The sequence below is a fragment of the Aspergillus japonicus genome (assembly GCF_003184785.1).
Source record: "Aspergillus japonicus CBS 114.51 unplaced genomic scaffold BO86scaffold_17, whole genome shotgun sequence".
Lineage (NCBI taxonomy): Eukaryota > Fungi > Ascomycota > Eurotiomycetes > Eurotiales > Aspergillaceae > Aspergillus > Aspergillus japonicus.
In genome coordinates this window covers 278,911-306,515 of record NW_020291654.1, presented here as the reverse complement: position 1 = coordinate 306,515, position 27,605 = coordinate 278,911, and the positions used below count along the sequence as shown (strand labels likewise).

At 52.9% G+C, this 27,605-nt stretch overlaps 7 protein-coding genes across 7 annotated transcripts; 2 read left to right on the top strand and 5 right to left on the bottom strand.

Annotated features, from left to right (window-relative positions):
• Positions 1-5,803: 5,803 nt before the first annotated feature.
• On the bottom strand, positions 5,804-8,151 carry BO86DRAFT_310441 (THO complex subunit THO1/HPR1; the record flags this gene model as incomplete). Its single annotated transcript, XM_025667861.1, has 7 exons — positions 5,804-6,230; positions 6,290-6,603; positions 6,663-6,812; positions 6,871-7,542; positions 7,601-7,719; positions 7,772-7,850; positions 7,912-8,151. The coding sequence occupies 7 exons, from the start codon at positions 8,149-8,151 to the stop codon at positions 5,804-5,806; spliced, it is 2,001 nt and encodes a 666-aa protein (XP_025528806.1).
• Positions 8,152-8,407: 256 nt separating this feature from the next.
• Positions 8,408-13,135, top strand: BO86DRAFT_336726 (RNA helicase aquarius). Its single transcript, XM_025668922.1, has 4 exons — positions 8,408-8,727; positions 8,805-8,905; positions 8,965-12,432; positions 12,494-13,135. Exons 1-4 carry the CDS (start codon positions 8,492-8,494, stop codon positions 12,946-12,948), a joined length of 4,260 nt encoding a protein of 1,419 aa, XP_025528805.1. The 5' UTR covers positions 8,408-8,491; the 3' UTR covers positions 12,949-13,135.
• Positions 13,136-13,158: 23 nt separating this feature from the next.
• On the bottom strand, positions 13,159-14,725 carry BO86DRAFT_388414 (PaaI family thioesterase). The gene is made up of 10 exons (XM_025671849.1): positions 14,648-14,725; positions 14,548-14,588; positions 14,457-14,469; positions 14,250-14,315; positions 14,142-14,184; positions 14,005-14,076; positions 13,855-13,901; positions 13,723-13,741; positions 13,570-13,648; positions 13,159-13,494 (listed from the first exon to the last, which is right to left on the bottom strand). Exons 1-10 carry the CDS (start codon positions 14,672-14,674, stop codon positions 13,392-13,394), a joined length of 510 nt encoding a protein of 169 aa, XP_025528804.1. The 5' UTR covers positions 14,675-14,725; the 3' UTR covers positions 13,159-13,391.
• A 155-nt stretch (positions 14,726-14,880) lies between these two features.
• BO86DRAFT_360140 (TFIIH/NER complex subunit TFB2) lies at positions 14,881-16,809 on the top strand. Its single transcript, XM_025669797.1, has 3 exons — positions 14,881-15,137; positions 15,200-15,287; positions 15,378-16,809. Exons 1-3 carry the CDS (start codon positions 15,011-15,013, stop codon positions 16,621-16,623), a joined length of 1,461 nt encoding a protein of 486 aa, XP_025528803.1. The 5' UTR covers positions 14,881-15,010; the 3' UTR covers positions 16,624-16,809.
• Positions 16,810-20,032: 3,223 nt separating this feature from the next.
• BO86DRAFT_63725 (amidase) lies at positions 20,033-22,172 on the bottom strand. The gene is made up of 7 exons (XM_025677528.1): positions 21,800-22,172; positions 21,632-21,730; positions 21,510-21,583; positions 21,358-21,457; positions 20,889-21,310; positions 20,649-20,772; positions 20,033-20,584 (listed from the first exon to the last, which is right to left on the bottom strand). The coding sequence occupies exons 1-7, from the start codon at positions 22,073-22,075 to the stop codon at positions 20,048-20,050; spliced, it is 1,632 nt and encodes a 543-aa protein (XP_025528802.1). The 5' UTR covers positions 22,076-22,172; the 3' UTR covers positions 20,033-20,047.
• Positions 22,173-22,831: 659 nt separating this feature from the next.
• Positions 22,832-24,364, bottom strand: BO86DRAFT_310536 (putative di-, tri-valent inorganic cation transporter; the record flags this gene model as incomplete). The annotated part of the gene is made up of 8 exons (XM_025667865.1): positions 22,832-23,113; positions 23,160-23,239; positions 23,290-23,487; positions 23,740-23,820; positions 23,868-24,015; positions 24,073-24,117; positions 24,164-24,213; positions 24,283-24,364. 8 exons carry the CDS (start codon positions 24,362-24,364, stop codon positions 22,832-22,834), a joined length of 966 nt encoding a protein of 321 aa, XP_025528801.1.
• Positions 24,365-24,862: 498 nt separating this feature from the next.
• Positions 24,863-27,131, bottom strand: BO86DRAFT_310548 (catalase-domain-containing protein; the record flags this gene model as incomplete). Its single annotated transcript, XM_025667868.1, has 3 exons — positions 24,863-26,416; positions 26,474-26,899; positions 26,952-27,131. The coding sequence occupies 3 exons, from the start codon at positions 27,129-27,131 to the stop codon at positions 24,863-24,865; spliced, it is 2,160 nt and encodes a 719-aa protein (XP_025528800.1).
• Positions 27,132-27,605: the final 474 nt, after the last annotated feature.

Genomic DNA, 27,605 nt, shown 5'->3' with positions numbered 1-27,605 from the left:
AGGTGTCACTCTGTCTCCATCCTCCTTCTTTGTTCCTTCTCCTTTCCTCTGTCTCGCTCATTCTCCCTTCCCTTGTCTTTCAGTCTCCACCTGTTCCAGGAGCCGGACCAGAACGGGAGCCACTAAACAACGGCCGGATTGCGAGACCGAAGCTCGTCTCGCTCCACTTCGAACGCGAGCATGAAACAACCCGGAAGATATTCGGTAAGAAGAATGAGAAAGCAACATGAGGAAGAATCTGGCAAAGGTCAGGCGGCCAGAGAGCGGGGATTGTACTCGTACGCAACAAGTTAGCAGTAGCAGTGGAGACCTGGCAGGAACAAGGCGACCCTCGCTAGCTACAGTACTGAAGCAAATGTTTGATTGATAAAAATGTCGAGAGGAGACTTGCAGCTCAATTATCACTTCCTCACATGTACAGTACATCGCCTGGTTGGCGGTAATAAACAGGTCTTGCCTTACTCTAACTATGAGTATTGTAAAGACCGTCTAGAGATGGCGTATACGCCAACACGCCACTAAACCTTTTAAGGATACAAACTGACTGCTAAGTGTGCTAAGTGCTTAGGATATACCAGTAGCTTGGGAAGCCACCCTAAAGGACGTAGTCAACCAACACCGAGCAAAGAAAGATGATGAGACTGGAGAAAATCAACAGAATGCATGATAAGAAAGATATGACCGTCTTGTGGTTTCTAGTTGGTAAAGTAGAAGCGGGAAGAAAGTTTAAAAATTGTAGGGAAAAAAATAAAAAAAAAAATAAAAAATAAGGATAAGGATAAAATAAAATAACCGAAATTCAAAATTGTTGTAGGCTACGTAAATGATAAAAAAAAAAGACCGAGAAAAAAAAGGCGGAAGGACTGCTTGGAGAATTGAATGAACCCGACAGGTGGAAAAGTTCCAGTGGGGCAAACCGAATCCTTGCCTGCACCATTAAAGATAGAGGCTGAAGGAGCTATTGGCTAATACTTACCTAGTACTCATGATAATCATACAAATCATACAATCGAGCCCGCAGCAATCGCAAGCTCGACATCATCGATCTATCTTCAAGTTACCGCTACCGACTCTGGTCCGAGTACTGAGGACCATCGGTTGCGAGGAGAGAGAAAAGAATGGACGACTGATGTGAGCAGTGTGGGGGTCGCGATACGATCAGTAGGAGCCTCGGAGAAGACATGAGATGCGCTGACCAATTGCCTAATAAGGGTCGGTCTACTCATCGCCTCCGTATATGTATGTAAGCAGCAATTTTTAGGTACGCGACAATATGTGTCCATTGTTTTGGAGCCAGGTAGACCAAGAAGCCACAATGCAAAGTGATCAATGGTGCAGAGCCGCCGCTGGGGCATACATCGTACAACAGTCGCTGGTGTCTTTTGACACAGGTTATAGTAGCCATGTAAAATATATATCATGAACTCTTATCGGTTGACGGACCCAATGCAGATCACCTACAGCATACAGTGTACTCCAGATCTTTTACTGCAACATAGCTACAACGAACCGATTATAAGATACAACAAGACAGGGGAAAAGTAGAAGACTGGAAGAAAATCCAAGGAAAAACATGTCATCCAGACGAGATAGGCCACATGGAAGCGAACCCGAGCCCAGGCGCAGCGAAACGAGAGGGCATGATGTGCTTCATCATTATTGCGAGGCAAAGATGAAACCAACTTGACCGCTTGACCCAAGACGGTTAAGACAAAGGTCGGGGAACGAGAGTGTGTGTATGTACATACCCTGTAAGTTATAGTACGGTACTCAGTAGTTCGCCTCCTGTTGTTAATTCTGGTGAGATTTGTCCGTTTTCCCCCTGAGCTGGATATCTGTGGCAGATGTTCCTTGTATCATCGCCTTCTTTCGAAAACCGATCGCGGAATTCGCGCCATGATGTTCGTTCTGGTATGTACATACATACATACCTACATTGATTGCTCTTGTCCACCAAAGCACAGACTGTTTCAAATCTAAGCGGCACGGAGAGAATTCTTCCGAGGTAGAGAGTACCATAGTTGATTGACTACTGACTGATTGACTGACTGTCTGTCCGTCAAACAATACAGTACGGAGTACGGAGTATGGAGTAGAAAGTAGACAGGTCTTCCGGAGTCTTCACTTATTCCGGTGATATCGCTTGGTGATATCGCTAGGGAAGAAGGGAAGAGAAGGGGCAGCAGGCAAGGCTTGGGATGGGCCCGTCCGTATTCGGCTCCTGCCGCGGACGTTTGTTTGTGTTTGACTTTTCTTTCCATTGATCTTATCCTTCTGCCATGCCCTGCCATGCCCTGCCATGCCCTGGTCCATGTTTGTCTTGATTGTCTTCCACCCTCTCCTCCGAGTCCTCTCCCTTTCCCCTCCACTTTCCCCCCCCCTCGTTTCCACCTTGACTCCATCATTGACCTCCTTTACAAGTCCGACTTTCGATGCCAAAAGCTGTGGATCCTATGTGATGGATTCTGCCCACGGGAATTGTAAGGCGTGGAGAACAGCTGTGTGGCATGATCTCTTCAGCTCAGCAAGGCAAGATCATCGCCATGCTGTGGGACAAAAGAGTACCCCTCCGGTATCAGGGACCTACCTGCTCTCTCCAATCCTCCAGTCCACAGCCCGTACCAGCGGCAACGGCAGCGTAATCTAAGCACTACTGCGGATCCGAGGACCCAGAAGAGGGATGATCCCAGCTACTATAAGATTCAAAGCAGGGCGAAAGAGAAAAGGAAAAATCCACCAGGGAGCGAAAAGCAACCAGTGTGCGGTATAACTTCCTCCTGGTGTAGCAACCGTGCGGGGAAGAAAAGAAGATTTCCAGAGTCCGAGGCCCAAAGCAAATCGAGGCGGATCGAATGAACCGAGTGGATGCGAAGAGATTGGGGAGGACCAACTTTAATCTCTCCTAAGACTTCGCGTGATGCCAAGGAACCCCTTCAATCTTACTCAACTTCAGCCCGTCAGCCAGCCTGAACTGGGTCGCTGCTGGGTGGCATGCCCAGTTCCCGGGGGAATTATGCTTGCATCGACGATAGGATCTCGGGATTGATCCCTGGTGGAAATGAACGACCATCGGTCTTACGGGTGGGGTTCGAGGAAGCGCCCGTTTCCAGTCTGCACTCTGCACAGTTTCCACAATTTCCACAGATTGCATCCCATTACGCAAGCTCTCCCGGGAACCGCCGTTTGGTTGTTGTCCAAGCAGTGAAGCCGCCTTGCAATATGGAAATAAGACATTTATCGGGTCCAGTGGAGTGGGAAAAGTGCGAGAGGCGGGCTGAACGGTCGGGCACTGCCAGCCAGGCGAACAGCCAAGCGAACCAAAAAACTACGCACGGTACGGTTAAGCCCTGTAAAGCTGGGAATCTTCGGGTTGTCCCGAGCAGGAGAAGCACCCAACCCAGCCAGCTTTGAACTCATTCATTGCTAGCCGTAGTGTGCCGATGCAGGTTCCTGGTCGTCCTGACGCCATGGTCTGGCTGGCCCTCCCGTGTCATTGGTCCGTGCGGGGGTTATCGGTTTGCGTGAAACGTGCATAACGGCCTTTCCATGGATTGTTCATTGATGATCCTGACCGAGATGGGCTCGCAATCGATGACCCAACAACACACAGACGCACCGAATAAACAACAGTATCGCAGTCTCCGTACATACATACAATACATAGAACCCTCTAGATGACGCCGTGCCTGGATCGAGATCGGTCGGCTAACCGCCTCTCCCCTTTGGACCCCCTGAAGCTTGATGCGGGATCTGCTTGCTACGGACCCCGGCCTATTTATTAATGATCAAGAATTGATTGATGACAATGATTGCGACGGTATCACATTGATGAATTAGATTGATGAAACAAAGAAAAGGGGCAGGCATGACAAGGGGGCTCAAGCGGCAGAGGACCTGTCAATGCAGAGTTCAAGACATCCCTGACTCGCGACCATGACAGGCGAATCAGTCATGAACGGCTTTGTCGGTTCCCAGCATGTTTCGGCAAGCGCGTGGCATCCCGTATCGTAACCCTATCTTTACGGAGGACAGTCGATCGATTCCGCCATGGGTCTAGGTTGCACAAGATCCTCAACTGACTTCATGTATACATATTTGTGATGCTCATATTCCAGCTTATTCATACAGACTGGATCATACTACATCGCAATGTGGCGACAAGGACGCGCACGCGAACAAAAAAGTATAAGATGTGCCATTTCAGTTCTTGGCTCTATCGCTGCGCAAATCGGACGTGCAATCACTCTCAAAGTCCCGGTGGCATGACCCCAGCAGGCACTTCAACCTCGTCCATATTTTATGCATTTTTCTCGTCTTCGGTTTTCACTGCAGACCACGGCAAGTCGGCGAGCTCCTAGAACTTCTTTCTGCCTCCGAGCGAGGATGGCATCCCACAGTTCGTGAAAATTTACCGATCACTTTACCAAATCAAGCTATGGATCGAGCTTAATGAACTAGAGCGGGGCATCTAATAAAACTTCAAGTTACACATTGATGCGCACTGGCCCCAGTCATGACACTGCAATCTCGCATGACATCTTCGACAAGAGAACCGCACCCAGCCATGCTGTCATCGGTTGTGTCAAGCATTATCGCTCTAATGACTTTCCATCCCTCCTTCCTTCGAACAACGGGACCGAGCTTGACGAATGACGAATGACGCAGGAGCTCTCCAGGTAATTAAAGTTGCTGATCATTGAGGGATATGTCCCCTCATAGCTTAAACCATTGGGTCATAACCACCATCTAAGAAAATAAATCGTTGATTCGTGCTTTGTCTACCTCTATCGCCGAGAGGACCCCGATTCGGCCGCCTGCAGATATTCTCCCAGAATCTTTCGAACCTTCATTATGCGAACCGCCAGGAGATTCTTCCCCATTAGGGCTGCAGTGGATGCCTGAAGGAACCTTCAATCTCCGGTGGGCTGCACCCATCTATTTCCTTTAGCATCTCATCATCCCTTCTTTCTCGCCCCTTCCCTACCTCCAATGCTTTGGCCACATGCCTCAAGACATGTAACACTCGGCCGAATTACATATGGAAAGTGTCATGGATGCCCACCCCCCCTCTTCTCCTTCCTGCGGGTACAGAGAAAAGCCAGGGGGAGCGGGGTGACTTTTCGGACAGGTGGATAGAGAACAGAAAGTAGTCCAACCATGCACTGGACAGCCGTACTGTTGCCACAGGGCTAGGAGAAGTGCCCCGAACAGGATAAGGGCCATCCAAGAGCCAGGTAAGATGGAGACGCACATGACTGAGTGCCCATCATTCTTCCTAGGCTCCAGGCCATCCAACCCCATCTCACCGGACCTAACTTAACCCAACGGATGGTACTAGTTGGTACTTTACTGTGCCATAACGATCCGAAAGAACACCGGCAGCGTGTCCTAGAAGGCCAATCAACGCATCCACACCCCCCGCCGTAATTTCCTGAATCCTTGTGACAAGAACCGGCTTTTCTATGCGATCCATCACCTGCTTGGTTACCTCTCTTCCTCCCAATCCTGGCTGGCGCTAGCCCGGCTGACTCAAGGCCAGAGATGCAACGCACCTGGTAGATGACCGGTGGCTTGGAGGCCGAGTGTATCTGTCGTTGCTCATTGACACAGATACTGATAACCACCATACATCGCCTCTCCCCACCCCATCTACCACAATTAGCGTGGTGATACGGATGCATACAGCCACAAAGTTCAGAGCAGAGGTAAGATCGTAGGAAACGACGTTGAGGGCGCCAATCAGACTCAAGGACAGGTGGGTTTGTGCCCCAATTTCTCTGTACATGCGAATACGTGGCGTTCTTCACATCACCTTAGTGTCTGGCGCAATTGCATCCTTGGGACCAGCCAGAGTCTGTTCGGTGGCGACGGTTGTGCTCCCATCCTCCGCAGTCGTGGCTCCAAGCTCCTGCCCCGGTCCAGCGGATTCGCCCTCCGTCGACGGCTTCCCCGACGCCGTGACTTCTGAGGCCTGAGGGGTACCTCCCAGGGTCTGGGGCGTTCCATCTAATGGCTGGGCCGTGGCGAAGAGGATTTTCAGGTTTTTGCCGTCCTCAATCTTGTCAAATGCCGCGAGTTTGCTTTTTGCGGAGAGCCGTAGTATGCGCCAGGTCTTGCTCGCCTTTGACCGCAGAGCGTAGTTCCTTTCCTCTTTCGTCTGAGCAGTGTCGAAATCTAACTCGTCGTCCATGATACTCATCATAAGAGAGTCCGCAGCAGGAACCGAGAATCTTACATGTCAACGTCAGCACATTGCTAGTGTATTTCCCCGACGTCTCGAAGCGCCTACCTTTCCGGATCCTTTAGCCTCTCCATGCCCGCCTGGGATTCCCCGTCGGAGAGAAATTGGAGACTGAGCGAGCCCATAGGCGAGGGGCGAAGGCGTTTGTTTGCATAGGACTTGGTGGCATGCTCACGAGCACCAACGTATTCGGACACTGAAACAGCCGGCCTCTCGATCAACGGGCAACCTTCTGCTTTCCATCGCACCCAGTTCTTGTCTCTCGAAAGAACGGTGTCCACCATTCGGTAATAGAATTTGCCCCCGGCACCTTCCTGCAGGTACTCCTCGATGGACTTCCGTACTTTGACCGCCCATTTAGCCTATGATTGTCAGCGACCGGGCTGGATGAATACCGCATGGCAAGAAGGGGTAGGATTACATCTTCCTCGCTTAGCAAGAACCCGTACAAGACTGATTTATTAGTCAAGTTGGCAAGCTTAGCTTTGGCTTTTGCGGTAAGTGAGAGCATGAAGTCCAGAAGAATGAGGGCCTGGACAAGCACGTGCCTTCGAAAAGCCGTATCGTTCACCTGTGGCGGAATGTCAGACTGTCTTATTCTGCGCAGTAGTAATCGGCCTGCCACGTACCTCGAGGTCGAACAAGTCTCTGCTTGTTAGGTACTTGGGATTGAAGCTGCTCGCGATCTCTTGTCCATCTGCGGTTCGTTTGCGCTTGTTGGATTTCCGCTCCTCCGAAGTCTTTATACTGCTGGAAGTCTCGAGATCCGTATTCACGTGCTTGAAGGTGGCGAGTGTGGCTTCAAGCCCAGCTTTGAAGGCCGTGAAGTGTTGCGCGTCGAAAGTCTTGGTTGGGGCAGAGAAGTAGGCCTGAAGACTCCAGAATATAGGGTAGAGAGCGTCCAAGTCAACCGCCTGATCCTCGGACTTCTCTTTGGCCTTGGAGACAATCACTCTGGGCGTGCTAGGGGGTTCTTGCACATTTGCTTGCGAGTCGCTAGCTGCAGCCCCTACGGCTTCGGTTTCTTCTCCGGGCGCTTCCTCCTCCTTATCATCCGACATTTCCACGTCATCATCATTGCCCCCTCGGACGGCAGCTTTGACGATCTCGTCGTAGGTCGTGACATTGTCCGTGTGGTATTCACCCCGGAGATTGACGGCACTCTTGTCTCCCAGTGGGAAACTTTGGAATAGGAAGATGAATACACGCCCACAGAAGACAGTATCTTCGGCTCTCGAGAGCCTCCGTAACAGCTCATTGCAAGATCTCAGGATGATCAAGCTTTTTTGTTTGAAATGTTTCTTTGGGAGCCGTCAGCACTTGAGACGAGCCTACTTTGATCGGCAAGCCAAAACCTACCTTTGTATTGCGCTCTCTTCTCGACTCCAGATAATCGAAAACCTTCCGGCATCCATCAATGGTCTGGCTGTCGAGCAATTCCTCAATTAACCAAAAGATCAAGCCAGGCTCACATTGTTCTAAGCACAGTCAGGATCGTTGTCGAGGCGAGCTACAGGATAGGGGTCTGACCGTTGTCGGAGAAAATCGAGATGATGTCCAGGAGATTCCAGATTTGGATAAATGAGGGCTGGTCGATTGACGTGGTGGCCTGTAGGCAGTTCGGGATTAGCAAGGACCTCTATACCCAACGCGAAACGCGATGATCATACCAAAAGGCTGTAGAACTTCTCTCGGAATGCAATCTCGACCGCGGCAAGCCGAGTCTGCTGGCCTAGCTTCTTGACCGATTGCGCATCCTCGCCTTTGATAAGCCAGAATGAGTCTCCAAGCTGCGTTTCGGTCAAAGGGGGCTCAATTTGTCCATCCGGTTTTGCATGTTCGGCGCGCGACAGGAGCTCGTCGATCAAGCTCTTGTAAACGGGTATCGCACCAACGTCCACCTCCGCCATACTTTCGAGCAACGTAGTAGCAACGAGGTTGGAGCGGTTTAAATGAGAAAGTGAATAAGAAGGGTTGACTAAGGCGTGAACACAGGGAAAGCCGTAACAACCGCGGCGGATGATGGGGTGACTGACTGGCTGCGGCTCTGCGGGTCCTAACCGCTGGAGGATTAATGCGGCCGGTAGGCGCGCGCCAGAAGCTTTCCCAATCCCGCCGCAACGGACCACTTGCGCAGTTAACTTACTGATCGGAGACGACCACGCCCCGGAGTCCAGTTGAAGCAATTCTTCTCCCCCTCCTCCTCTTTCTCCCCCTTTCCCCCCAATTTCCTCCTCCTTACGTCTAGGAATGGGCCTCCAGACACGTCAGGCGATGGCGCCGGCCCTTGACTCCAGACCGAACGTGGACGACTTTCGGGAAGATAGTCCCTGGGTGCAGTTGGCGAAATCCCACTGGCTGGAGGGCTCCAAAACCCGCAAAGTCAAGCAGGATGTCATAAAAAAGGAGATCTGGGATCCTCTCGAGGCTGAAAATTTCGGCTTTCGCTCGCTTCTCACCCTGGAGAACTTGAACATATTGGAAAAGTATGCGCGCGCCCATCCTTTCGAGATAAATAGGTTAGCTCTGGAGACAAGATCGATGGCTAATCCGCTGATTGTAGGTACCTCTGGCCGATCTACACTGAAGATGCGTCGAATTACCATGTGTTGCTGCTCGTCTTGATTGTGAGTGTCAAGCAACGCGAACACTTACCGATATGGGGTAAGCTCGATAACGTGCACGAATTATTCTCTGCGGAGAACCTACTAATCGAAGTCTAGAGGTCTTCTCCGATCGCCCGGACGATTTCTCGAACCTTTTTAATCGAATCCTCTCCATGAGCATCGATCCCTCCCTCGATGCCTCGCCACGACTATCCATCATCTCCTTCATCATCAGTGCTTTCCAATCCGTCGAAAATACCTTAATCCGCAAAGAGTGCGCACCACTCGTTTCCATCTCCATCTGGCACAACCTCTCCAGCGAAGGGGCAAGAGATACCTTATTAGCGAAAAGTCCGGGTCTGAAAAAGGCATGGCGAGCTGCAGCCAAACGATACGACGCGGGAGATGAAGCTGCTAAGGCGAAGATTCGCTTCGAGAGGTCATGGCTGTACACGATGGTCTTGGATTTCCTCCGCAGATTGAACGGCGCCGATAAAGACCAGACACAGAACCTGAGATACTGTGAGCGATTTCTCGAGTTCCTCGTCGATCTGGAAAGCCAGCCCCCCACCCGGCGCTACGTCAACACGCTTTTGAAGGATCTTAATCTGCTAGCGGTTCTCCGTCTGTCGCAGCTCTACCGCTCACCCGACAATGCGCTCGTTCGCGACCTCAGTGGTCTGCTGAAGCACTTTGCATCGTTCGCCATTGATGACTTCACAGGGGAAGCTCTATCCCCTCAGTCAGTCTACGATGTCCACTGTCAGGAGCTGGCACGTTTGCAGAGGACTTCTATGAAATACTTCAAGGACAAGCTTATGATCCTGGCCCTGTCCAACTACGGTTCTATTGAGCAACGCTCGGAATTGGAAGGTCAATTGGCATCGTTGGAGGAGGACGAACTGCAGAAGCTCTGCAGCCATCTTGGATTCCGGACCGAGTACCCTAAACAGTCGCAAGTCACACCCGACCGCCAGCTGTACATGGAGATCCTCCTCTCATTCTATGAACGGAAGCCGACCTTTCAAGAGGCTGCGTCGCAGCTTAGCATTGTTCCCACGGAGGTTGATCTATATGATCCTGCATTGCTGCGCAATGAGAACTACGATGGGTCTACCCCGCTAGCTATCCCCAAACTGAACCTACAATACCTCAGCACTGGCGACTTCCTCTGGCGTTCATTCCTCCTATACCGCTCCGAGGCTTTCTTCCAGATCCGGAAAGATATGGAGTCAGTCATCAAGCGGATGCAGCCCCGCGCAAGTCGCGACGGTAAGACCTTGACATTTGATGGTTTCTCCAGGATGGCTATCCCGATTACGAAGCCCGCTATAATCGAAGTCGCTCCCCCCAAGGTCGGTTCCCCCAAGCCTGCTTTTGTCAGGGCTGAAATCGCTATCGAGGTGGGCAGGTTAGCAGACCACATTCGCAGGGAATGGGACTCTCTGCGTCCAGATGATGTCATTTTTCTCTTGGCTGTGCAGACAGATGGTGCCGCGAAGTCTGGACTTCGTGAGTCTGAAGCTCCCGGACTGACACACCTTCGAACCGCAGAGATAGTTCAGGTGCTAGACGAGAATGGGCGACCCTTGCGAGATTTCTCTTTCGGCCAGTCGAATGGCTACAAACACAAACCTCGTGTCCGGAAGTTGTTGGTCAATCTGGACCCCGCTGCTTTCAAGGCAGACAGGGATGCACTTGCCCGAGGAAAGCCGGACATTTACTCGTCGATCAACGTGGTTGCCAGGAGGAAGGGAAGAGAGAACAACTTTAAATCGATCCTCGATACTATGCAGAAGTTGATCGTCTCCGACATTGCTCTGCCTTCCTGGATTCAGGATATTTTCTTGGGCTACGGGGACCCGGCCGGGGCTCGATACACCGAGTTGTCCACTCGACTCAAGTCGGTCGATTTCCGAGACACATTTTTGGACTGGCAACATCTGATTGAAAGCTTCCCCGGAAGAAGCATCGAGCCCTCGACCAGCGAGACGTCCAGTTTCGGTCCTCCGTATGTACTGGAATATGTTGAAGAACATTCTCAGGCCCCGTCAGCGGGCACGAAGAGGCGACGCAAAGATCAGTTGGAAAAGGCATCAGGTCCCAAGTCACTGCGCGTTTCGACATACAAACCACCACACCCAGGCCCCTATCCGATCGATGCTCCTAAATTGAACACAGTGCGCTTCACTCCGGCGCAAGTTGAGGCTATCACGTCAGGAACCCAACCTGGGTTGACTGTCATTGTCGGCCCTCCTGGCACTGGCAAGACTGATGTCGCCACGCAAATCATCAACAACATCTACCACGACTTCCCTAATGAGCGTACACTCCTTATCGCGCACAGTAACCAAGCACTGAATCAGCTCTTCCAGAAGATTGTGGCTCTTGACATTGATGAACGTCATCTTCTCCGTCTTGGTCATGGTGAGGAAGAGCTAGAAACTGATTCCAACTACAGCAAGTACGGCCGAGTGGAGTCGTTCCTTGAAAACCGCAATTTCTTCCTCAGTGAGGTCACTCGACTGGCTGCATCAATTGGAGCTCAAGGGGCCCATGGAAACTCCTGCGAAACTGCCGGTTATTTCAACACCGTCTACATTCAGCCTGCTTGGGCCAAATTCTGGGATCACACGCGTGCCGAGAATGTTTCCAACGAGGAGGTCGTTGCAGCTTTCCCTTTCCATGACTATTTCTCAAACGCACCGCAGCCCGTCTTCGAACCTACCGCACCAAAAGAGACTGTACTCGATGTAGCGAAGGGCTGCCAGCGGCACATCGATAAGATCTTCTCTGAGCTGGAAGATATCCGGCCGTTTGAGATTCTACGCCAGCAGAAGGACAAGGCCAACTATCTCCTTGTGAAGGAAGCGCGGATAATAGCCATGACATCGACGCATGCAGCGATGCGCCGCCAGGAGATTGCTGATCTAGGGTTCCACTACGACAATGTCATTATGGAAGAAGCCGCACAAATCACAGAGATTGAATGTTTCATTCCCACTGCGCTGCAGAACATGAAGAATGGTGAACTTCCTCTCAAGCGCGTGGTTCTTTGTGGTGACCATTTACAAAACTCGCCCATTATTCAGAACATGGCCTTCCGGCAATACGCACATTTCGAACAGAGTCTTTTCCTGCGGCTGGTGAGACTGGGTGTTCCTGTTATCACACTCGATCAACAGGGCCGTTCCAGACCGAGTATTGCGGAGCTCTTCCAATGGCGCTACGAACAGCTTGGAAATCTTCCCACTGTTGAGACGGTGGAAGAGTACAGACGAGCAAATGCTGGTTTCCAATTTGACTACCAATTCATCAACGTCCCCGACTATCAAGGTAACGGGGAGAGGGAACCCACGCCGCATTTCATCCAGAACCTGGGCGAGGCTGAGTATGCCGTCGCCATCTATCAGTACATGCGTCTTCTTGGATATCCTGCTTCAAAGATCTCGATCCTTGCAACGTACGCCGGCCAAACGGCCTTGATCAAGGATGTCTTGAGCCACCGTTGTGCCAAGAACGGATTGTTCGGCATGCCTAAGATTGTTACTACAGTCGACAAATACCAAGGTGAACAGAACGATTGTAAGTCATCCTATCGTTGATATGACCTTTCTTGGCAGCTATATTAATCCAGTTGTTGTAGATGTCATTCTTTCCCTTACGCGGACGCGTACCGTCGGATACCTCCGTGATGTCCGTCGTCTGACCGTTGCGCTCTCTCGCGCCCGGCTGGGACTTTACATCCTCGGTCGCCGCGAAGTATTCGAATCATGCTACGAGCTGAAGCCGGCGTTCGACCTTCTATTCCAGCGTCCGGATAAGCTCATGCTTGCACCTGGGGAAATGTTCCCTCCAGCCCGCTTGCAGGATGACGAAGTCCAAGGCACTCCAATGGAGAGCGTCGAGCATCTTGGGCAGTACGTGTTCGAAATGACCCAGGCGAAGCTCAAGGCGATGGGCGAAGACAACATTGCCATCGACAATGAAGTGCAGGTTGCCGACGAGGATCAGGTCATCGACGAAGATGAGGTCATGATGGGGACCGGCGAAGACATGGATGATGACCCTCTGCACGAACATACTCTCCCCGGTGTTTAAAATGATATGCCTTCGTCGACCATCTTCGATCCTGCAACTTACCTATCTACTCTCCCCCATCCATGTACGTCTCTTTTATGTATGCCTCTCTTTAACTACTAGTACCCTGGTTCCATTGGGAAGCGAATTTATGAACATGTGAACGACTGGGCGCTTCTCTGGGAATGCCACAGTCATGACAACATCTTTTCTTTCTATCAACTGTCCCACCGTATATATACGCTCTGTAAGACCGTGGCTTGATGCCCGAGAAGAGATTCTGCAGACAGCTGGAAGCTTGAGGTCCCAACATATAAACTGTACATCTATACATAGCTCAGCGCTACGGTCTCTTACCCTCGTCTCGCCGTTCTTTTGTTCTACAATGACACGAGTCGTGTCTCCGACAATCCGACCCACAGATCACCACCTTCACCCCGGTGCTCTCAAGAGAGGGAACCCACTTAAGCCTCGCTCTTCGATGAGGACTGCTGTTGCTGCTGCTCCTCCACCTTTGCCATCTCCTCGACGATATTCTGCGGATCCTTCCATGCCAGGGCGACGAACCTGATTGAGAGAGTGCGCATAAGCCCAAGCCCCTCACCCCGCATTGTTGTACAAAATCGAGAGGGAAATACATACTTAGTGTGACTGCCCCGCGCAAAGACATCACCCTTCTCGTTGAGGAATTTGATGGAGGTGTAGGCCAGAGTTTTGCCGACTGCATTTTAACATCAATCAGAGTCCATGTGTGTTGAGTGAGAATCTGGTCATCGACCGCAGGCAAGAACCTACATTTATCACATTTGACCTCCTGTGCATGGGGCGAAAAATCAGCATGATATTCTGGTTCCACGTCATCGCACGAGGAAGCTGGAACCAACCGCGGGGTATCGACCCCAGGGTTTTGGGGATGACAGTACGTACCGCTAGAATCTTGTCTCCGACCTTACCGCCGGAGCTGAGATAGGTTACTTATTTCGCAGAGGAGGTTAGATTAACATTGCCCAGGAACTTGGTTGGTTATCTGGGGGGAAGGGGTTCTGGGTTGCGTGGCCGTCGCGCGATGCCACTCACCGTTGAGGTCGGTTGATACTCCCGTCGCGAAGAGACCGCGGGAGGCTACCGCCAGGGAACCGCCTAGGTCAACTGGGGACGACGATGGATGTGAGTTTCATGCGGAGAGCAACGAGAGGGCACATTTGGCTACGTACCCATGCTGGCGATGGTTCCGCCATGGAGGATTTGCAAGCGGTTCTGGGTTGCGGACGTTACTCGGCTTGGACTGTACTGTACTTGCTGCTACACTGGAAATGACTTACTGTGTGCTCTTTCTTGATGTCGAGCTCGAAGTTGACTCGGCCGGGTCTGGCGGCTGTTACGCGGAGCTGTTGTGTGCAGGTGGTGTCAGTGGGTTGATGCGATGTCTTGGTCCGGTTGATAGGCGGGGAAGCCGTGGGCGATGTATATAGTTCATGCAACTGCGCATATAGAGGGCATGAGATGCGAATAGCTTCAGGAGGGCTTACACCATCCAATATACTTGAATCCGTACAATCGTTGGGCTGTCAATGGCGAGGAACTCATTTCGATGCAGAAGAGCCGTTTGTATCGACTTACCGAGGCTCCAGCCCCGAATTGGCCCGAAAGGACTCCCAGACCTGTGGAGAAACAGTTAGTGTAACGAATGTGAATGAGGAGTAAGATCACAGTCACTTACAGATCTAACAAAGCGCAAGGAGGTCATGGTGAATCCGGCCAAAATCAATCCAATTGAGCCGAGTTGTGGAGATAGATGAGCTACAGTAGAGCAGCTCTATAGACGGGCGGGACGGGTAGAAGTTGAGGTCATCGCCGCGGACTGCGCTTGGTGGTGGTCTCGCCCCCCGAACCGCTCTCCGCGATTCTTTTTGTGTGTCAAACACACCCACCCACTCGCCCACTCACTCACACCAAGCTTTCACAAGGTCTTTCTTGGAAGTAGTCGTTATTACTTCAGGGCTGAAGGCGACTCGGCTCGACCCGGCATTCCTCCCTCTCTCCCTGGTCGCACCATGCTGCAGAGGTGATTTGTGCAGACAAGATGGCTGCTGCACCATCGTCTCGTCCGTTCGAATATCTCGAAAGCCTTCCTGGCACGGTCTTCTTCAAGCTTTACCAGCAGCCATCAACCGCCCTCGCCATCTTCAGGCGCATGCTACCTGACTTGGGTATGCCATCTAATCCTATGGCCAAGCAGTATGCTTCTGAGACTAATCCTGGATCGCTATAGCAAAATGCTTTGTGATGGCCTTGCTGTACCTCAAGGATCCGCTCCCCGCTGCGGATCTGGAGGTCTGGGTGAAATCCGAGAGCTTAAAGTGAGTCTGCTATCTGGTTGGGCTGACTCTGTAATGGAGCGTGTGCACGCTGGCTTGAGTTTAGTCGCTAATGAAGCCGTTGGCGTGAAGGGAACGTGATAATGCACTTTCGATTCTCGGCCGGCTACATATCTTGTCGAATACCGTCATCGCGAACAATGTCCGCGCCTACATGGTCACGAACCCGTTCGCTGCCTCGCTGCGACACGCCCTCACCGGGGCCGAGCAAACCCAGTCCTTTGGCGTTCTGGCACACCCGCCCAAGGCGTCGGCGGTCACCATCGCCGGCCTGGACGACTACGCGCGGCGGCAGTGGGAGGGCGTGCTGGGCTACATGGTGGGGACGAGCGGGCTCGGGATCCAGCGGGACGTCAACCTGAGCAAAGGCGTGAAGCAGCTGCTGCAGGCGGGCCATCTGGTCGAGATCCGCGGCACGCGCGTGGACATCACCAAGGACGGGTTCGCGTTCGTGCTGCAGGACGTCAGCACGCAGGTGTGGCACATCCTGATCCTGTACGTGGAGAGCGCCGAGGCGATCGGCATGGACAGCGTGGAGGTGCTCTCGTTCGTGTTCCTGCTGAGCAGCCTCGAGCTGGGCCAGTCGTACGAGAAGCGCCACCTGACGGCGAACCAGCTGCGCACGCTCTCCGACCTGGCCGACTTCGGCATCGTCTACCAGGAGTCGCCCGAGGCGGCGCACTTCTACCCGACCCGGCTGGCGACGACGCTCACCTCGGACTCGAGCGCGCTGAGCAACCCCATCGCCGGCTCGCTGGCCGGCAATCCGACCGGCGATCCCTCGTCCTCTGCTGCTACAAACAACAAAGCCGGCACGGGCTTCATCATCATCGAAACCAACTACCGGCTGTACGCGTACACCTCGTCGCCGCTGCAGATCAGCCTCATCGCCCTCTTCACCACCCTCAAGTACCGCTTCCCCAACCTGATCACCGGCAAGATCACCCGCCAGTCCATCCGCCGCGCCGTCGAGATGGGCATCACCGCCGACCAGATCATCTCCTACCTCTCCACCCACGCCCACCCACAGATGCGCAAGCACAACACCTCCCGCTCCACCTCCAACCAGGCCGGCATCCCCCAGTCCATCCTGCCCCCCACCGTCGTCGACCAGATCCGCCTCTGGCAGCTCGAGCGCGACCGCGTCCAGGCCACCGCCGGCTTCCTGTTCAAGGACTTCGTCAGTCTCGCCGAGTACGAGGCCCCCTGCCGCTACGCCGAGGAGATCGGCGTGCTCGTCTGGAAGTCGGACCGCAAGCGCATGTTCTTCGTGACCCGACACGAACAGGTGGCGGCTTTCTTACGGAGTCGGAAGTGAAGAGTGTTTACATTCGAGGAGAATACTGTTGGATGCTTATTGGATTCTGCCCGAGGGTGGTCTGGCGTTTCACGGCTTACACGGCTTACTTTTAACGAGACAAGACCTTCTCGATGGTATGAAGGGTTATAGATAGAACTGCAGGGAAATGTATCATAGGAGAAATATATCGACGACTAGGAAATCAAATAACATGCAAAGATCTATGGATCAGGAGGTGCTGGCCACCTGCCCCGGGTAAATAAACATCACGAACTTCTAATGGGGAGTAAAGCAACACGGAAAACAGAAAGAAACCACTCCTCTACCTAGCACCATGACCATGACCACTAAGAACAAAAAAGCACACTCTTATCAGACTTGTATAATACAGTACAGCCGAGAACTCCATCCCTCATACCCCACGCCTAGCAAAAAAAACCAGTTTCAATCCATCCACCGATCCCCAAACCGAACCACATACGCATCCCGAAACCTCCGGAAACTCCCACTCGCCTCGTCCGTCACACACACATTCTCAAGCACCGTGAACGCCCGCTTGACGCGGGAATCCGGCAGATCCTCGTCGTCCGCATCCGCGTCCGCGTCCACGCCCACCGCAGCAGCAGCAGCAGCAGCACCACCACCACCCGCCCCCGTCCCCGCCAGCGGCCGCTGCGGGTAGCTCGAGAGCATCTCAGGGGACCCCGTGGCCGCGTCGGGCTGCCGGAACGAATCCTCGTAGTGGAACGCATTGGTCAGGGTCACGAACCGGCCCAGCCAGTAGGCCAGGGGTCGGGCTTCCCAGACCTGAGCGAAGGATTTGGGGTCCGCGATCAGTTTGGGGCGGTTGAGGGATTTGACGAGCGAGGGGAGGGAGGCGATGCGCGTGTGCGTGAAGCTGCGGCGCGGGGTTGTGGTGCTCGTGGTGCTGGTGGCGGCCGCGGGAGCAGGGGTGAGCAGCTGCTTTTGAGGGTCTTCTGGGGCGCGGTGGAGGGTGATTCTTCGGGGTTGTCGCTGTGGTTGTTGGGGAGGCTGGGTTATGGTTACGGTGGGTTTGCGGCGAGTTGTCGGTGCTGGTAGTGGTCTTGCTGGTTGTCGTGCTGCTGTGGGTGCAGGAGGCCCAGCCCTAATAGAGCCAGGCCCATTACCGCCACCACTACCGCCACTATCTTCCTTCTGGGCCCGTGTGACTCGTGACCTCAGGGGTGATGATGATGGTAGCTGTGAAGGAGCAGCAGCAGCGGCAGGAGGAAGAGCCAGTTGGGAATCCCTTCGTAGAGGCTCCCTTTTCGGCACTATCGAGGACGATGGTAGCCGTGGAGGAGCAGCGGGAGCAGCAACAGAAGGGGCCAGTTGCGAATTCCTTCTAAAAGACTCCCTCCTCGAACCTATCGCGGGTGCAGGTGCAGCGACAGGAGGAGCCAGTTGCGAATTCCTTCTAAAAGACTCCCTCCTCGAACCTATCGCCGGTGCCGGTGCCGGTGCTGCACGCAGACCCGTGGATTCTCTCTTCGTCCCCGTCTGCTGTAACTGCGGATGTGGCTGCTCTCTGTTGCTCTGAGCGCGCAGATTCTCAAACTTGCTCGTCCATCGCACTCTTCTCGGCGGCGTGGGATTGATGCCCGACGCTCTCCGGGGCTCTTGTTGCGCTTGTGGTCCTGCCGTGGCTCTCGTCGCGGCTGTTACTGCTGGTGGTGCTCCGGCCATCTTGGACCGTGAGGATATCGTCCCTTCGAAGAGTCGACTACGAGTGTTGGTTACGGCTGAAGGGAAAGATTTGCGCGGCGCAGTAGAGGAAGAAGGGGGAGGAGGAGGAGGAGGGGCGAGGAGGCTTCCTGATCGCGCTTTCCTTTGATCTTCGGCTCCATGGTTCAGCGGCCTTCTTACCACTAAGCCCTGGGAGGTGGACGTGGAAGTCTGGCCTTGCTCCTGCTGCTCCTGCTGCGGCGGCTGTTGGCGAGTATAAACCCTAGCTTTCGTCGTCAGGCCAGTCGAGCCCCTCGTTGGATTTGCCCTCATCTCGATGTCCGTATCATTCCACCACCAGATCTCATCCGAAGGTATTGTTGTTCGGGAGGGTGAAGGTGTCGACACCACCTGCGTTGGTAGACTGTCACCCCGAAGATCGGAGGGGTAGCAGTAGCAGTGATCGTAATCGTAGTAGTAATTGTAGTCGTAGTCGTAGTTGCAGTCGCAGTCGCAGTAGCTGTGAGAACAACCCCTGCATGTAGAGCAAGACACAGGTGCAGAGTGTGAACAACCAGCGGCCCCACCCACATCTTTATGCATCGCATCGACAGCCCCTTCGTCGCTATTGTTGTGTCCTCTGAGCAGGAGTTTTTCATCTTCCGGTGGGAGATTCTCTTTGTCTGGGGACGCAGCTACCCGGTTTAGAAGGTTATTTGAGGATGTTGACGACGGGGGATGGATTCCCTGCCCCTTGGCGCGGGAGAGTCCTTTGTTTGGAGAGAGGCAATGGTGGGTGACTTTGGCATTGTTTTGTTGCTGCAGCTGTCGGTGGCCGGATGTCTTCCGGTTGTGATCTGTGTGGGGGTGGAGGATTGTGTGTCGTTTGCGTTTGCTGAGTACAGTCGACAGGATGGATCGGTGGTTGCGTCTTGGGGGTGGTGGGGCGAGTGGTTTTGTTGTTGTGATGTGGGGATATGGTGGAGAGAGGGGAGCAAGGGGAGGAAGGGGAGGGGGTGATGCGTATCGTGTTGATGGTGTGCTGAAGGTCTGTCTGCGACGGCCATGTGGCTCTGGCTCGATCTCTTCTTGGAAGTTTTCGGCCTGTGTATTGCGAGATTCACCATTCGGGCTGCTGGCTAGAGGTTGTCTGGCTGGTGGTTGGGATAGTTTTTGAGGAGGTGCGGATGTAGGCATCGTCGATCGCTGTGTTGGGTTTTACCTCGTAGCCAGGAGTGGTGGTTTGGTCTGTTCAAGTTCAGTTCTATTTTAGTTGAGAGGAGGTTGAGAATCTGTCTTTGCGGTGTATCCTGTCTATGATCTTTAGATCGATGCCATGGTGACGCTTTGGTGCTGTTCGATTGCTGATAGTGTGAAGATGGTTGCGAGGTGTGTTCCTCGGTCATGCCAGTCTGAACACTGCATTAAGTGTTTGACGTAACGTAACAATGTCTCGTCGAGATATCAAATTGTAGGGACTGCAAGATGTTGAGATTGAATAAAGCACCCTTCTTGATCGAGTACATAAGCAAAAGCCAGAGAATATGAATACTGACTGCAAAGATAGAATCGAGACTAGAGTGAATAATTACCTTGAGTCAAGTCTGTTTGTTGAAGGCAGATATTGTCAGTATGTGAGTTCAAATTGTACTCTGTTGAGTATCGATAAAGAATTTCTCGTAGTCAAGACATACAGGTATCTGGCCAAGACCAGCCACCGATTCTAAGAGGGGAACCATGCTACCCTCAGATATTCCTAAGCACTAGAAAGCAGTTCACTAACCAACCCTGCTGCTGCCAGCGTCTCCTCATCCTTGAAATGCTTTCCTACCAACTGCAATCCCACCGGTGCTCCCTCGTATCTTTCCGCTCCAGCAACCTTCCATTTCATCCATTCCCGTTCATCAACACCATTCGTCCGCGGTACATACTCCTTTTCTTCCTCTACCAGCTCATCTCTTTCGACGAACAGCCCGCTTGGAAAGACTACGGCTGGCTGATCAAGGATGTTCCAGATGGCCGTGTAGTTCCAGTAATGACTCTCCCCAAGCACGGAAGCGACGCCAACGTACGCCGGGCAGAGAATGAAGTCAACGCCGCGGGACCGCATTAAGGCTTGATACTCATCACGGTAGACATCGCGTTGAGCATTCAAGGTCCAGGTCTCGGCGATAGTGAGGGGGTTGGGGCTACTGTAAGTGAAAGCCCACGAGGTCAGGGGGAGTGTGGGCTCGCCCGACGCGGTGATCAGGCTACGTTGGAGGAGGGCTGCATCAGGATAGTACATTTTAGACTTTCGACTGTCAGCACAGAGCAAAAGAGCGGGATTTGGAGATGACCGCAAGGATAGGACTCACAATTATGTCCCAGCCATGGCCGTGTTTGTAGGGCTCCCAGTCCACGACCTTAATGCCGGCTGCTTCGAGCTTGGATTTAGCGAGTCTGAGTGCGCGAGTCACGGGGGGATGTGGATGGACAATCCTGGAGATAGTGAGCAGTCAAGTAAAATACTCTTGATGGCTTTGCGCGCCATCCGGCTCCCAACTGAAGAATGTGACGGGACGAGGGCTGAGATTCAAGGTACGAAGAAGGCTTACCCGTCATCCCACATGATTCCAACGGTCATCTCCATGGTAGGCTGTACTCGTCGCCAAGGCACCGGCGGGATCGAGGTTTCGATTTCCCAGGGCTGTTGATCAAGTACAGCCCGCTGAAAGAGTTCGAGATCTGCCACACTCTGACTAGCAAGAGGACCAACAACCCCGCGAATTGCTTCTTGGCCAGGTTCGGGCGCCTTGATGCCTGTCATTGGGTTGCGTAGGGCCGTCGGACGGAATCCATACGAGCCACAGAACGCAGCAGGACAGCGGATCGAACCTCCGATATCTGTGCCAATACCCAGAGGGGCACATTTGAAACCCGTTGAAGCGCCCTCGCCTCCCGAGGAGCCTCCAGGGCTGAGAGTGAGGTTGTATGGATTCAGTGTCGTGCCGGTCAGGTTGTTGCTACAGCAGAGATGCTAACAGAGTCAGCTATGTTGTAATTTTGATAGGAAGGAAGAGATACCATGAGGGATTGTGGTTGATTTGTGCGGACGTGGAAAACAGCCCCGGCTTTTTCGAGGTATTGGAGGAGCAGTGCATCCTCGGTTGCAATGTCATTTACCCTGCATCTAGTCAGATGTAAATGCCTTTCCGCTTTGGGAGGGTCCAACGTACCATGCTACATAGCCGCCATTGCAGGTTAAATCTTTGATACCAATATGCTCTTTGACGCTGATGGGTACGCCGTGCTGTGACTATCAGCTCCCTATGTTCTTTTGCAAATGAGAATATCCTACCAGTGGCCCAACTAGATTCCCAGTCTCCTTGAAGTGTCGATCTAGCTCTCTTGCTCGCGAAATTGCTTTGTCTGCCAGAAACTCCGTTGCGAAGTTGAGCTAGGACATCTAATCTTAGTTGCTGGATCACTTTGACGGATAGACTTCGGCGGAACCGGTTATACGAACCAATTGGTGTCCGACCACGGCACGCTTCAGGAAAGCCATCACCACCTCCTCTGCGGTAAGCTTTCCGGCGCCCATGTCGCGTACCAACTCTGTGGCGGACATCTTAGTGATGGCCAGCTCGTGCTCCGAGAACAGCCCGCTCCTGCGCGGGAAGTCCTCTACGTTCTTTTCATCTGGCGAGGGCAATTTGTCGGCAGGGACGAGCCATTGTTGAGGAATGGAGCTAGAAAGGATATCTCGAGCTTTTTGAGCCTGAACCTCCCAGGGAAGTGCCATGTTGCAGAACGATAGCGGTGGTTTTACAACCGAACAAACGAGAAGTGAACAGAAGCAAGGAGCAGGAAACTGGGTAAGTCAACTTTATAGTGCCGCGTCCAGCAACCAACCCTCTCACAACTAGCGCACAGTCGACATCATTGAGGCTTGGGAACCAGGCGGGATTGGTACTTGAAGGGCATTTCCGAATCGGAATGCAATCCAATCACGGTGGTTCGCGAGGAAGCGAGAGGGGACGCTGTGCAAGCGGCGTGCAGATAGGCGATCAACCTCGGGTGGGGATGCGGTCTTTCTTATCTCCAAGCTATCGCGAGTACCTGCCTATTGTGGCTGATCGAAGGGAAGTTCGATGGAATCTATCCCAAGTACTTCTACACGTCCTTGAGTGGCACGTTTCTGTGCAGCCACAGAGTCTCTGCGAGATCTAGGAATCGTAGGAGACAGGTGCTTTAAAGGTAGAAACAACACAATGCCTTTGTTGTCTCATGGAATCAATTCCGCATGCCTGAGGGGTAAGAGATAAGATATTCCGACTTATCCAATTCTTATCGTCGGATGTCGGTCTGTGAGGGGAAGAACAGCATGCGAGTGAAGAAGAGTTGCGGAGAGAGAAGGAAGCCTGAGGAGGAGAGATGACTAAATCGAGGTCAGATGACTCCCACTGATTGTTCTTTCTAAATGTCTGTCCTTCTCGTTAACTACAATTTCCCTCTTCTCCCATCGCAACACTTCAATATTTTTTGCCTCGGTATCTATCTATCCGCAGCAGGTTAATCCTGCACACATTGCTCCACATACGACTTGACATTTCTCTAATCCCTCAGTCTCCAGGCTGCTGATCGCTCCCGGATGCACCACCTCTGGCTGGATAGTGGTTGAATGGATGCCATATGCATGGAAACATTCATTGATCGTCTTGGTCAACCTCAAAAAGGCCGGAACCGAGCTATCCGACACCATTACATGGACAGATGCCAGTGTCTTCTGCTGGTTTAACTGCCAAATGTGAAGCTCATGAACCGACAACACGCCGGGAATCTAGCTTCTAGTCAGCGATGGAACAGTTACGCCTTTCGAGACTCACCTTTTCCAAGTCATGCTTCACATCTTCAGCATCAACTCCATCCGGTGCGCTCTGAAGTAAGATGCGACCGGCTCGTCGCACTAGAACAATCAGCACCCAAACTGCCGATAGTAGGAGTGGATGGATATACTAAGCGGGAAGGAGGACAGGATAATCATGACTGAGATCCCCATAGTCGTTCCTGGATCAGCATAGTACCGACCCTCGTAATGGGTCAGCCAGATCACCAATGCCGCGGCCATCACGCCAAGATTATTGGCTGCGTCGCCGAGAACATGGACCAAAACTCCCATCATTCCCAAATCATGTGCGTGAGCAGCGGGCTGAGCTGTGTGTAGAACATGCTTGTGATCGTCATGCTGTTGTATTCAGCAGTCAGCATTGGTGTGAACGTCAGGAATCGATAGCTTTCGCGACGAACCCCGGGACTTTCAGGCCTCTCCTGCCCATCGCTATCTTCTGTGCTTGATGCCGGGACCTCTATCATGGCTCGAGCTGGATGGTCATGATCATGTCCATGGTGATGATGCTCTAACCTCTTGTTAACCACACCCCATGTGCCAAAGTGGTCAGAACGCACCATGAAGAAAGGTCGCACTGATCAGGTTGAGTCCTAAGCCGATCGAACCCATTATAAACATGAGTTTAGGATTCTCGACGCCTATCAACAGTTAGCTAGGGATCGATCTTACGCAAAAAGACACCCACGCTCTATCGAGATGAATCGCTCAATGGACTGCAAAAAGACCGATATCCCGAGCCCAAGCAGAAGGACCCCGTTAAAAAAGGCGCCCAACAACTGGGCTCGCTGCCATCCGAACGAGAGTGCCTTGGGCGAGTCATCGGCCTCGGACACCTAGTACGCGCTTCAGCATTTTTATATGATTTTCTCTCGGTGCAAAATCTCACTTACCCTGAGAGCCAGAAAGGCAACAACGAAGGATACCAAGTCGCTCAACTGCAATCATCAGCAATCGTCTCTCGGAGGATCATCCCGGACGCACGTAATGGAAGGCATCGGCCACCAACGCCAGAGAATGTGTGTAAAATCCAACTATGGTATCGGATGATTAGCGACAGGGAGCATTAATCTCAACGCCCGGCGTGACAGGATAATAGGCACCTGAGATCTCCGACACAAAGAAGGCAGAGGAAATTGCAATGACGACCATTAAGCGCTGAGAGCGCGAGATTCTGGGTGACATGGCCCCCCTCTGTCTGGTGTAACAATGAGACTGACCACGAATGACGTGGTTGATAAAGGAGTCACGGCTGGTCGAGAACTCACCGGTCAAGCCCTGCCCCTTACATGTCCATCTGCACCCACCCTACTGATTTTCCGTGGAACCAGGCTGAAATGTACAGATCACACGCGAGGAGAATTTCTGGAACAGCTAACAGGGTGGTTGTATAGGATAGAATTGGGGAAAAACCAGCAACGCTCTGCTGGCCACGCTGCTGCCTTTATATTCTTTCAGGCCTCGGGGCTTAGGGCGTTTGCATTGCATCAAACCAGAATTCCAGTCACACATCACATGCAGCCCGAAATTGTCCGCACTGCTCACTCCTACCCCTGAGCTGTACAGGGCGATGTGGATATTTATTGGTGTGGCTGACACTTCGGTACGTCTTTGAAAAGAAACCAGATTCATTAATAATTGAGGTGCTATCATATCTCATAACTATCTAACGATCCCAACAACCTAGGCCGCGATCTCATCCGCCAGGCCATCCAACTCTCTTTGCCAGTTTCTGTGCCGCGAGATCTGCCAGACAAACCGGTCGAAAAGTCCCTTGCTGTCCTTGCCAATCTTCGACGACGGCTGCAGTAGCTCTGCTGGGGAGCCATGGCCGGTGACCACACCGTAACTCTCCACCACCTCACCACTGGAGGCGTGCTTCACTGCGTCCAGGTTAATCTGCTTCCGAATGAAGTCAACCGCCTCATTGAGACCGGCAATCGGTTTCAGGTGGGCGAATGACTCGGTGATCCAATACTTGGCTATGCCATTCTTGGTCAAGGCTGCAATGTGCTTGCCTCCGGGGACGAACACTGCATCGAACAGAGTTGACCGCATACCGGGGAAGTGGTGATCTGGAACTACCTTCTCACCCGACTCCGCCGTTACACCCTGGCGCTGGGTGCCAATGGTGAAGACAAACGCGTTCTGCTTCTGCAAAGCCTCCTTCATCTTCACATACGAGTCGTAGTCGAATCCGTCCGCGATTAGGATGGCAATCCGACGAGTCGCGATCTGTGCTTCATCGGAGAGGTACTCGAGCTGACTGAGTCCCTTAGATGTCTTACCCTCGTTCGGCTTACCGGCCTTGGTGGGTGTGTCGCCGCCGACATTCTTCGCCACGGTCTTGGCCAGCTCAAGGTCAACCACGGCCAAACGTTCAGACAAGCGCTTGTACACGATCTCCTCGTCGCAGTGATCAAGTTCGAACGAGAATGCCTTGGCAACGTGCTGCTTCTCAATAGGCGAAAGCGAGTTGTAGAAGAGCTGGGCTTGGTTGAAGTGTTCTTTGAACTTATCCGACAGTCCACGAGACTTGACGCCCTGCTGCTTCTCCGGATAGGTAGCGAAACCACCCTGTTCCGGCGCGGTAGGAGGGTTGGTGCTGTACCGGTTGGGCCAGTAGTTCACCTTGCCCTTGGTGATGCGGTGTTTCATGGCGCCATCCCGGTTGACGAGGTTCATGTACGGGCACACCGGGCGGTTGATCGGCAACTCCTCCCAGTTGGGCCCCAAGCGAGAGAGCTGGGTATCAAAGTAAGAGAAGTTTCTGCCCTGAAGCAGGGGGTCATTGGAGAAGTCGATACCGGGCACAATGTGGCTGGTGCAGAAGGCCACCTGCTCGGTCTGCGTGAAGTATTCGTCAATGTTACGGTTCAGCTCCAATTGTCCAATATACTGAATAGGCACCAGCTCCTCGGGCCAGATCTTTGTAGCATCTTCAATGTCGAACTCAAAGTCGTCCATCTTCTCTTCGGGAATAACCTGGATACCGAACTTCCACCTCGGGTATTGACCGGCGTCGATGGCATCCATAAGGTCCTTGCGATGGAAATCGGGATCCTGGCCAGCTATCTTAAGGGCTTCATCCCACACCAGGGAGTGAACGCCGAGCTCGGGTGTGAAGTGGAACTTGACATAGTGGCGCTGTCCCTGTGCATTGACGAGACAGAAAGTGTTGACACCGAAGCCCTGCATCATACGGTACGACCGGGGGATTGCACGATCGGACATGACCTAACCTCATCATAAGTACTATTGCACAATTCCACAAATACACAAATTGCCACTTACCCATTGCTGCATATGCGTGGTCTCCGGATGGAGGTACTGGAAGTCCCAGAAGTTGTTATGGGCCGACTGGCCCTGGGGGATTTCATTGTGCGGCTCTGGCTTGACGGCGTGGATAACGTCGGGGAACTTGATCGCGTCCTGGATGAAGAAGACGGGCATGTTGTTGCCGACGATATCCCAGTTACCCTCGGCAGTATACATCTTCACGGCGAACCCGCGGACATCCCGAACGGTGTCCGCACTCCCCTTACTACCCTGCACGGTCGAGAACCGCACAAACACAGGCGTCTCGCGTGATGTGTCCGTCAACACCCCAGCCGTGGTAAGCTCGGGGATGGCCTTGTGCAGCGTGAAGGTACCAAAGGCGCCAGCGCCTCGGGCATGCACCACACGTTCGGGGATACGCTCATGGTCGAAGCGCATGATCTGGCAAGCCATTAGCCGAAGTCCTTCCTACTGGTGTCAATGCAAAACTCACCTTCTCCCGAGCAATAGGATCCTCCAACAACGAAGGCCCCGTCCTCTTCGCATCCGCCACCCGAAGCCAATGATCCGGGTCGGCGATCTTGATCCCATAATCCGTCGTCATAGGCAGCTTGCCTTGGCTCTCCTCAGAGAGGTCGACGGTATCCCGCGCGAGGTCTTCCTGCTTGGACATGTTGTGTTTTGCTCAGTGTATGATTGTGTGTGAATGAATATATCCTCAAATTCCCATCAGACCAAACTCCTCGCTCGTACCCAGGTACCCTTTATATATACGACCACTCTTCCTTCAGCCCTACAACCAATTCCACGGACCACTCCCATCCCCCCATTTCTAAGCACCGTTACTCAGCTCCTGCATCTAGCCCCATAGACCCAGACAAGGAGGAACCAGATGATGCAAGAGATTCCGTTTGGAGCGTCGATCGCCCAGTCATGTTTCTCTGTTGGGAAGTCCCAAGTCTAAAGAACCAAGGCCCCATCCCCATCCACGAGGTTCCGGCAAGTTGTTCGGTGGTAGCCGGCCAGTTCGGGTCAGGGGCATGATGTCAGCCAGGTACCCGCTCAAACCGGTTTGATACTCGCGTAGATTTCTGAGCAATTCGCAATGCGCAATTCGCATTTCCGAGGGGCGTAAAGCTTGATCTTG

Coding starts and splice junctions, on each gene's coding strand:
- BO86DRAFT_336726 (XM_025668922.1), top strand. CDS start 8,492: ATGGGCCTCCAGACACGTCAGGCGATGGCGCCGGCCCTTGACTCCAGA. Junction 8,728..8,804: donor AACTTGAACATATTGGAAAA/GTATGCGCGCGC, acceptor CGCTGATTGTAG/GTACCTCTGGCCGATCTACA. Junction 8,906..8,964: donor CGAACACTTACCGATATGGG/GTAAGCTCGATA, acceptor ATCGAAGTCTAG/AGGTCTTCTCCGATCGCCCG.
- BO86DRAFT_388414 (XM_025671849.1), bottom strand. CDS start 14,674: ATGACCTCCTTGCGCTTTGTTAGATCT. Junction 13,902..14,004: donor AGTATCAACCGACCTCAACG/GTGAGTGGCATC, acceptor CTGCGAAATAAG/TAACCTATCTCAGCTCCGGC. Junction 13,495..13,569: donor GCGCGGGGCAGTCACACTAA/GTATGTATTTCC, acceptor TCTCTCAATCAG/GTTCGTCGCCCTGGCATGGA.
- BO86DRAFT_360140 (XM_025669797.1), top strand. CDS start 15,011: ATGGCTGCTGCACCATCGTCTCGTCCGTTCGAATATCTCGAAAGCCTT. Junction 15,138..15,199: donor GCGCATGCTACCTGACTTGG/GTATGCCATCTA, acceptor GGATCGCTATAG/CAAAATGCTTTGTGATGGCC. Junction 15,288..15,377: donor GTGAAATCCGAGAGCTTAAA/GTGAGTCTGCTA, acceptor GTTGGCGTGAAG/GGAACGTGATAATGCACTTT.
- BO86DRAFT_63725 (XM_025677528.1), bottom strand. CDS start 22,075: ATGGCACTTCCCTGGGAGGTTCAGGCTCAAAAAGCTCGAGATATCCTT. Junction 21,584..21,631: donor GGAATCTAGTTGGGCCACTG/GTAGGATATTCT, acceptor TGATAGTCACAG/CACGGCGTACCCATCAGCGT. Junction 20,773..20,888: donor GGAATCATGTGGGATGACGG/GTAAGCCTTCTT, acceptor CACTATCTCCAG/GATTGTCCATCCACATCCCC.